General features: G+C 41.6%; 1 protein-coding gene across 1 annotated transcript in view; it reads right to left on the reverse strand.

Annotated features, from left to right (window-relative positions):
* Positions 1–10,221, reverse strand: part of LOC103912864 (astacin-like metalloendopeptidase) — a 13,785-nt gene that overhangs the window by 1,923 nt on the left and 1,641 nt on the right. Inside the window, exons 4-9 of the mRNA XM_009319271.1 lie at positions 8,959–9,076; positions 8,232–8,410; positions 3,763–3,844; positions 2,730–2,857; positions 829–944; positions 174–399 (exon numbers count right to left, since the gene is read on the reverse strand). Coding sequence (XP_009317546.1) covers positions 174–399; positions 829–944; positions 2,730–2,857; positions 3,763–3,844; positions 8,232–8,410; positions 8,959–9,076 — 849 coding nt within the window. The remainder of the gene's footprint in view (positions 1–173; positions 400–828; positions 945–2,729; positions 2,858–3,762; positions 3,845–8,231; positions 8,411–8,958; positions 9,077–10,221) is intronic.

Raw genomic sequence — 10,221 nt, forward strand, 5'->3', positions numbered from 1 at the left:
CCTGCTGACCTTCAGCCCCATCATTGCCGAGCCTTCTGCAATAGCAATTGCTATGGAAGTGTAAAGAGTAACACAGAAAAAACCTACTCTGGAGTACATGTTCAAAATTTTCAGTTCTTCCATACAAATACTATTAATGCTGTTCTCCAAGCTCTGTAAAGGAGTGTTCATACCCCTGTTGTAGGAGGCTCTGAATCCTGTGGCTGTAATGCTCTCATCACTTGCAAACTCTACCAGCATTGTCGATCCAGATGCCACTAAGGAGGGCAGTGGCCCCTTCCCACAGTATTTGTCCAGCAAGACAGGGGAATTCTTGCTGTTTCCGTTGTAAATTTTTATATAGTCAGAAGAACAGTCTGAGGAGGGTTGGAGATCAAAAGCCTCAAACTGCAGGAAAATCTTGAGAAACAAGAAAACAGATGTTGGGTTTAATGCTATATACAGGGAAAGATTCAAACCACCTAATTGTTATGAAGTGAACGTATTCATTTTACTATCCATGTATCACGGAAATTTTACTTTTTGTACAAAAAGAGCACAGAATTTCACCTAGCTACCCTGTTACTGAGCCCAGTGATTGATGTTTGACTATTGCTTGTCTTTGAAAAGCCATCCAATCTTAACTGGATAAAAATCAAGTTAAATAATGCATCTGATAGTCTTAATAAGTCTTATGAAAATTGTTGAGACTGTCTTTTCATTCACTGTGTAACAAAATAAATGTCTTGGTCCATGAAAATGACTCCCAGAGGGTGGTCGTAATAATGAAATAATGCTGTGTAGCCTTGACACTGTGGTTCAAACCTTTTTTCTGCTAAGAAAAATTACCTTACTTCGACGGATGCGGATCAACCACAGGCAGTTGCTATTGTTCGGGTATGGGGATGGGTAATTGACAGAGGAGAACGAGCCTTTGGATTTAGGCAACACAGAGCTACAGCAATCTGAAGGGAAGAACCAAACAGTGTTGAAGAGAATGAAAACTGCACAAAAATCTTCCAGAAACGCCTGACAAGTCCCTCCAACCATTTGCAACAGCCAAGCTTGTAAAAGAGAAATGAATTATAATGCTTACAATTGTGTTAATGTTCCTAGTGTAAAAGTTATTCAGAACCTGCAAGTGAAAGTATCTGCTTCAGCTACTAATGTTTTTTTTTAAAGACAGTAGGGCTTCACTCACATATTTTAGTTTACTAAAAAAGGCCTGGATCTTTCATGAAGTTCCTTAACCTCAATCACGGGAGTAGTTTCAATGACATCAGTACGTCAATTCCCACCAGCAAATGTGTGTGTATTCGTAAGCATATGCAAAAATCAAGATTGAAAACTAGATTCTGTCAAAGCAAAGAGGGGTAGTCACTAGGGGAAAACAGTAACAGAGAGCACTGCAGTCAAGCTACAGACCTAGTGACAGATACACAAAGTCTGATCTCATCTGTCTTTCATCTTTCCACATGTAGTCTTCATTTATTGCACTATGTGTAACTCCCCAAATTACAAAATATGAATATATGACACCTGAACATATGAATTTATGACATTTCTGTCTTGCTCCCTACTTTCCCTGAGACAACCGGACCTTTTGTCCTCTTTTTTTAGCCCCTGAGTTTTTCTCCTTTTTTTTAAATTTAGCCCTTTTCTTCCAAAACATACAGATCTAATTATGAAATTACATAATAATGGTATTGAGGTGTGATTCATTCCCAGCCCCGCTACCAAGAATAAATATCATGCACTATCAAGAATAAATATCATTAAATACTTGTTATCACTCTCTTTAGAGACCATGACAGACACTTAAATTATAAACTTGTCTTATCTGAAGTTAAGAATTTGGGAGGAACCACTCAGCAATGATTTCTGTACCTAACTATCCAACTGAAGGAACGCTGATTCACACTAATTACTGATGTTTATTTAACTAAGTTCTAACACAATTCAGAGTGGAATTTGGTACACTAATATTTAGGTCATGTTAATGCTTCTTGCTGTTTTCGTGGAGACTAATTGAATAACATCTCAGAAAAGTCAAATTCTGTATAAATCAATTAGCCTATGTACTGGGAGTCGAGGCAAAAAACGTGCGTTGCAGGAGCACATCTGGTGTTTTACCTGTGTTTTGTGCATCTCAACTGAAGAGTTCCTGCTAGAGAGGAACGCTTGGTATTTTTAGACCTTAAGATACCACAGTGATGAGTTAAGAAATGGATGGGGCAAGGAAGGAGATAACTATACAAAAAGCCTGGGGAATTCCCCTCAGAGATGTTCTGATCAGCCTAAATGGCACACATACTTACAGCCCTGCAGTCATTTTCTAATTGAAAGAGATCACAAACCTGCTGGTACTACAGATGCACGTGACTCTCAGCTATAATCATGGCTGAGGATAGCTTACATACTTTGCAACCTTCAGAGCTTTCCCGAAATGAGAAGTTGACAGAGGTAGCAACCGTGATTTCTCTGATGGGTTTTGCTTATGTCAAAGAGCAGGGACTAGATGAGGATAACTCAGAATGACAGTGAATTATTGAAAGTAAATTGTCCTTTCCAAGAAGGCAGCAGCTTGGCATAGGGACAGGTCTGTTTCCACACGCATACCAGCCCTCTTGTAGGGTGAGGAAGAGACGTATTGAAAGGACTGCGGGCTGAGTTCCTTTGGGGGATGTCTGACAATGCCTACAGACATCAGCTGTATAAGGATTCACATGCCTTTTATCCACAGCACTTACTGCACTTGTAGAGCTTGTTGATTTTAGCTACATCCAAGTTACTCAGCCCTTCTCTCTGCCCAATGGGTATAGAGGGGTCAGGAACTGGTACAATAGTTGGTTTCCCTGGAGCGCTGGAGAAGTCATACCTGCAGAAATAAGGAAATCACATTTCTAGATCACTTCTCTTAAACAGTGAAGTTGTCTAACTGCATAATCATATTCATGTATCACATGCACAGAATTTCAATGGAAAAGGGCAAGAAGCTTCTCAGAGACCAGTTAGTCTTCCCTGAAAAGGACCAGCATGGCAGCCATTTTGTGTGCAGCAGCTGAAAGCAAGAAACAAGAAAAAGCTGCACTGTCCTGACTGAGGAGAGCTTTCACCAGTGTCCTGGCAAAATGAACTGAATCCCACCTTCATGGTTCCAGAGGCAGAGGAGCAGGCATAGTTCTGTCTCAGTTACTAATTGTTTATTTGCTATCTGCAATTTCCTGCCTCCTGCTAGACAAGTTTTATTTCATGGGTTTGTTTAGCAGTTGTTACTTGCTAGTGGAAATAGAGAAGGTACATGATACAAGCTTGTACATTATGAACTAAAATGCAACCTTAGACAATGTTCCCAGATAAATATCAGGCAGCACACAACATCTTAATGATATAAAAAAACTCCATCTTTCTTCTGTCTGTACCTAAATATTGTTGTCTATGATCAGCTGTTACTACGTTAATGAAATCATTTAGACTTCAGAACTGTTTTAGATCAGCGACTCAGTAGAGTTTGGACCACAGCCCTGTCAAAGCTGTCTAGCAAGAGACAGGAGTACAGTGAAAGAAAACATCCAGATTTTTTCTTCTATCCATATCAACTCTGTTTTCCAGGAATACTGCTGACAAAAGAAGTATGCTCACCCTTAATTACATCCATTCACTCAATTTTAAGTGAACAGCAAAAGTTATTCCCTGCGCAGAGAAATTCCTTCTTCCTAGATCTCAGCAGAAGATCTGAAAGCCATTTGCTCCTTTGAAAAGACATCTCAGAAAACAACTTACGCGCCATAGTGCATCACTGAAGAGTAGTCATAGGGAAGGCCCAGATTTTTGGAATTCACTTTTCCAAAGTTCCCTTGTTCCCCTGTAAGGTAGGAAAGCAACATTTCAGTCAGAACAATTATTGCTGCTCTAATAGTAGACCTCCTGCTGTCATAATGCTAAGAGTAACTTAGGATACAAATATTTCTTCTCATGAGATCTTGGGTCTATCAAAACCACCAGAGCCTTTTGAAGCTGTGCTGGTTTTGGCTGGGACAGAGTTAATTGTCTTCATAGTAGCTAGTATGGGGCGATGTTTTGGATTTGTGCTGGAAACAGTGTTGATAATTAACACCACTCTGTTGTGTTAACAGGGATGTTTTCGTTACTGCTGAGCAGTGCTTACACAGAGTCAAGGCCTTTTCTGCCTCTCACACCACCCCACCAGCGAGCAGGCTGGGGGTGCACGAGAAGCTGGGAGGGGGCACAGCCGGGACAGCTGACCCCAACTGGCCAAAGGGACATTCCAGACCGTATGACGTCATGCTCAGCATATAAAGCTGGGGGAAGAAGAAGGAAGGGGGGAGACATTCAGAGTGATGGTGTTTGTCTTCCCAAGTAACCGTTACACGTGATGGAGCTCTGCTTTCTTGGAGATGGCTGAACAACCTGCCTGCCCATGGGAAGCAGTGAATGAATTCCTTGTTTTGCTTTGCTTGCGTGTGTGGTTTTTGCTTTACCTATTAAACTGTCTTTATCTCAACCCATGAGTTTTCTCACTTTTACTCTTCTGATTCTCTCCCCCATCCCACCAGGGGGGAGTGAGTGAGCGGCTGCGTGGTGCTTAGTTGCCGGCTGGGGTTAAACCACGACAGAAACCCATGGGAACCCATTTTCACTCAGTCTAGTAGGTTTCAGAATATAAACTGAATCAAATAAGTAAAAGTTTTTATATAATCAATGAATCCATTCCACTCTTCAAGTAAAGGTATTTATCTGTCCATCTTCATTAGGGTGTCTCCAAATATATTTCAGTGCATTATCTTGAACATTATAAGCATCCAACCTATGTCCCCAAAGCTGCATCCATACCTTAAGAGGGAAATCTGGCTGATCACCTAGATCAACAATTCAGAGGTATGTGTGGGTGACCACTAACGTGTCTTGCTGAGTCCTTCCACCAAAGGGTTATAAGACCACAAAAGAAAGGGATACAGTTTGCCTGTTACTTGCACCAAAGGACATGTTATCAGCCATGTTCTGGCTTTGCCTCTGGTCAAACCCATCAGCAGTGACTACAGTGAGGTGATATGACTCGCATGAAGTCAGGGCACTCAGTAAGATCAGCTAGAAACATTCTGTCTGAATATAGCTGCTGATATAGCCGCTCTCATCATAGCTGCTGAGGATCTCATAATTTTTCATCTGTTTAGCCTTAAAAAGCCCATATAAGTGAGGTAAGAAAGCATTACACTGATACAGGACTGGGGCCCAGAGACACAGACAGGAATTCATGCCACCTAGCTTTATTTCTCTAAGTTAGGCACTGGAGCTATTCATCAAGGCTCCCAGGATAGTCGGAGGAGAGGGAAAGAAAGAGAGACACAGCTGGAGGGAGTTTCATCTGAAGGCACCTATTTCTCTCCACTGACTGGAGAGCATGAATACAAATTGCACCCTGGGTCTCTTGTCCATGGTAAGACAGGCAAGCAAGCAATGTCAGCGCAGGGAGCTGAATGCAGTCAGCCTGGCCTTGAGGCTAATGCCCTAACCACTGAGCACTCCTTTCCAGTTAAACATCTGTACCTTCATTATTGTAACTAGTGGTTTGTAAACCACAAACCATCTGGACAAGAGTTCAGCATTGGACGCTTGTCAGAAAAATCTCTGGAGTCTGCACAACTTGGCTGGCAGGCTTGCAATCAGAGCCAGTCTCTTCCAGTAATGTCCTTCAGCACTGGTCCCAGTGAGGGCTAGGAAATGCAAAGAGAAGCTTCAAAATCCTGAATTATAGAAAGTTTGGGGATAAACATGACTTTGGAGCTTTTCATAGCTCAAAAACTCAGTTAAGGCTCAAACTGGTTCTCAACAGCATTGGCTTTCCTGACTCTGTTAGGTTTTTATCTCAGCTCCTCTTATCTGCTATACTGCCTTCAGAAAGAATTATCAGCAAGTGCACAGCTTCTTTTGAGGTGATGAACAGAGAGCACAGTTCAAATGCAGTGAAACATTTAAGCATATGGCTACTGTTTGGCACATAAGTGCTTCGCTGAATTGGTTTGCTAAAAAAAGAAAAAGTGACAGCAGCCTGGCTGGACAGAGGCACTGCCAGAAGACTAGCATCTGCCTCATCACATGCCAGAGAGATTTGGCTGTCTAGACCTGCACACGTGTGGGGACTTAACCCATCTTTTCCACTCTAAAAAAAAAATCTACCTCTGCCAGAATCTAAGTGTAATCAAGCAGAAGAGCTGAAAAGGAAGCTTTGGCTGAAGACTCTGAATAGGTTTTTTCCCCAAAAGTTTGGGAAAAACAAGCTAAGTTTCAAGTGGCTAAGTGGACAGCAAGCGATCAGGCTGCATTTTGTTAAAACAAAGAAGTAGGATGGCTTCCAAGGTGAATTGCTGGGTAAAAACAAAACCCAGCAAACATCCACAGTACTGCAGTCCTGGCAAGAGAAAAACAGCTTGTGTGGGAGAGCTGGGAAGCTGCAAAAGGTCTTGAGGTCTAGTTCTGCACCACTGAGGTCAGGGGGAGCTCTGCCACCAGCACTGTAACAGCAGCATGTTTTTACAGGAGATGTACACTAACAGTCCTCACGAACATAGCTGTGTTTCTTCATTTCCTTTTCCCTGCATATCTTTGGTTTTTCTCCCTACAGTGCTTGTGCTGCACACACTCTGCATTCTACCTCCCCTGTCACGCCAATCTTCTCAGCCTCCACTCCTGGTGAATGCTGTTAAAACACTGAAGATATACCCCATATCCTTTTGCGTAGTCTTGTCTTCTTCACCTCTTCCCCTTCTTTTATCCTTTCATGATACTGTGCCTGAATCAGAGCTTGGTTACATCTGTCTCCTTTAGGAATGATGACATCTGAACCTGTGGACTTGCCCCTGCAAAACTAGTGTAAGATTTTATGTGTGTCTAGTACCTTTGGTATAACTTCATGTTTTCAAGTCCTCTTTCCTAGCACATCCTTTGCTAGCATTTCAAACATGGCACACCCTTGTTGTACAATGGCAAACAATTCATAGCAAAATTACACCTCCACACCAGAGCTGAAACCTCAATAAAGAACAGCACAAATGGAATTTACTTAGGATATCATGGGAATAGCTGAAAAAAGTTTGGAGAACAGTGTGTTAGGAATTTGCAATAAAAACAATCAAGTTCCATCTGGAGAAAACGATAGATATATTTTCAGCTGTGCATGACATTGAAGAGTTGAATATCTTACTTGTTGAAGAGACTTATTAGAATTTGGTATTCAATTGTCCCGCCTCATTTACTATTATTTTATATAATGACCTAAGTACACTATTATCTTTTTACAATTGTTGTGGGTTGTCCAGCTGTCTCATCACTGTCAGACAAATGATTCCTTGCATCCTTTCTTCCCCTGCTTTCCTTCCATGTACCACTTTCTCGCTTTCCCTGGGACCTCCTACCATTCTGTCTACCCTCCCCTCCCCAGAGCCTGGACGTCCGTATATGCTCCCATGTTCCCAGCACACAGATCAAGGGCACATGCCCAAATTATTTATCCTGCATTCCTTTCCCTAAATAACATCCACTTGTTTTCCCCCTACAGATTTACCAGTCCTGATTGCTCCCCATTGCTCCTTCTTTTCATGGCAGTGTATATTATTCTCTCCCCAAGGAGGAAATAATTGCAGTCCTTGCTCTCACATCATGCCAGGTCCCAGAATTTTGCAAATGCTAGTGGTTGCATGTGCTTCCATTCTCTCCACATTGAGTCCCTTGTTCATCTACATTTTAGGCTATGTGCATTTCACTCACTGCCAGTGCCAAGATGCCTACCTGCTGCCTTCCTTATTTCCATGGCTTTCCCTGAGATAGAGTTGCTGTGTGATTCCCCATCATGATCTCTGAACATCGTCTTTCTCCTCACCTCAGCTAAAAGTCCCATAGTCTTGCCTCCTGGCCAAGTCTTTTCTACAACATTTTGCGTTCCTGATGCTCTTGGTATTTTGGATATATGAGGTGAGTCTGGGCTCAAGATGGCAATCAAAATAAGAACGTAGAGCTACTTTTAGGCTGCATCTGCCTTGGAGGACCACACTAACGTAGGTGTAGCCACAGAAATTCCCCTAGTACAAACACTGAATGAGAAACTCCATCACACTGAATGCGCTGCTGCTGCTGCAATTCAGCCAGCATTAATCATGATTCTTATTTGCATTGCTGTTCACAGAAGAAACATTATCTGAAAGTGTATGTTTTCTCTTAAGATTTAGTGGACCTACCTGCCACAATGTGTTCCCACATAATCTTGACAAACCTGTCCCGATCACTCCGTGCCTGTTCATGGATGAAACCCAGTGCATGGTTCATTTCATGCTGAATTGCTCCTTTATCCATGCAACCATTTTTCACCAGGCCTACTGCTTGACGTCCTCCGATTTTTCCAAAGTAAGACCAGCAGCTAAGAATAGGCAATCAATAACCAAAATGATCACATTCAGCCAATACAAAGAAATAGATGTACTGATTATGCCACCAAGGGCCTCCAGATGTGCAGCCACAGAAGGGGACATGCAAATAGTCACTGGCATGAGATATCTAGGCTTCTGAAAGCTGCCAAACTACACAGGGGGAGAAATAAAGCCTTTGTGATGAGTATGGCAAATTTTAAAACAGTAAAATGGCTGTATCAAACTAAGATGAAGCAGTTTAAGTAGTTAAGCAAAGAACCTGAAACAATTATACTTCTTTAAATTTTTACAACAACTAAGGAAAATATCTCATTTTGAATTATACCCCATTATCTTTAAGTCCACACGCACATTTATTCCTGCAGCCTATTAACTGTTGTAACTACCAGTATATCTAAAGAAAAATGAAAAATTGCACCTGCTCTCTGAATCTTGGCTCCTAGGATAAAAAAGGGCAATTACTTAAATCCAGACCAAAACAGAAAAGAAGCTGAAAGACCTTTCGAGTGCTTCCACTCCCAGGAGACAGGGAGCTTACCTCTGCCCACGTTCAACATACACGTAGTCTGTTTCTGTAGTGCGATTTACAAACTGCACACAGGTCAGTGTGGAGATCTCTTGCAGAGCATCAGCAATCCAAGACCTCTCTGTCACTGCTAGAAAGAGAAAGGGGCCAGGAGAAATCTTCTTTTGTTAATCAAAACCAAGGTGCATTGATGGGGTGCATTTTTAAATGTTTTGAAGAACTTCACAGCACTCGTCAGCTTTTTATCATACAAGTATAATAAAAAAAGGGCACAAAGCCTTCAAAGATCTTCAAGTTGATTGGACTTTCAAGGGGAGATGTAAGAATTACAGCTGGCCCTTATGCATATTCTATAGGAGATGGATGGAAAGCAAGACTGGCATTGTTTCTTCCATTAGATAGAGTGGAAAAAATGAAACAGTTTCAGATACAAATAATTGGATTAAAGTATCCCAAATGAGCCATCTGACCATAGCTAAGCACCAAAACCCTATTTTGTTTATCAGAGATAACAAATGTCTGCCACACACCCCTTGTAATCACTTGAGACAGCCAGCGTTCAGAGGCTCTGAAGATCACAGTATTTCTATTCAGGTACCAAATAAAAATTGGAGTGTTTATCTACTTCTGAACATTTTGGCCTAATTTGGATTCCTCAGTTATGAATCATCTACAACTGATTTGTATCTCCATTTCCTCATCTTTAAAGTTTGGAGAGAGGGAGGCAGATGGAATAACCCTCGCCTAACCACATGAGTATGTGCTGCAGTTCTGGATGCACATGGGCAAAGAAGCAGCCTAGATAATGCGAAGACTGGGCTTTCCTCAGCTCAAATGATAACACAGATTCTTTTTCCCCAGGAACGGGAATCGGGCACAGGCTGTATTTCACTTCCACGCCATTTTCTCTCAAGGTAAGATCTTTTAAGAAGGGTCTGTATAGAAGCCTCAGACCAGAGAAGCCTGGAAGACCTGCACAGCCCATATGAAGTCTTCTGGAACAAAATTTTCTAGATTAAGGCTTCGGTCCTGCAGCCTTTTGCACAGAACAGAGCTATTGACTGACTAGAGGGAAATAATAAGGGAAAAAATATCTCCAAGGATTTTTCCTTCATTTTTGCCTCTACAGGATTTCTAGTGCAGGAATATTTCTATGAGGGAATTGAAAGAAAATTATTGTGTTCAAAAAAGTGCTCCTACTGGTAATTTTGACAAAAATACATTCATAATGTGAACAAATTATATTTCTTCTTCTGTACTTGCTAAATATCAAAG

Source organism: Pygoscelis adeliae, unplaced genomic scaffold (genome assembly GCF_000699105.1).
Source record: "Pygoscelis adeliae isolate BGI_AS28 unplaced genomic scaffold, ASM69910v1 Scaffold22, whole genome shotgun sequence".
In the NCBI taxonomy this organism is placed as follows: Eukaryota; Metazoa; Chordata; class Aves; order Sphenisciformes; family Spheniscidae; genus Pygoscelis; species Pygoscelis adeliae.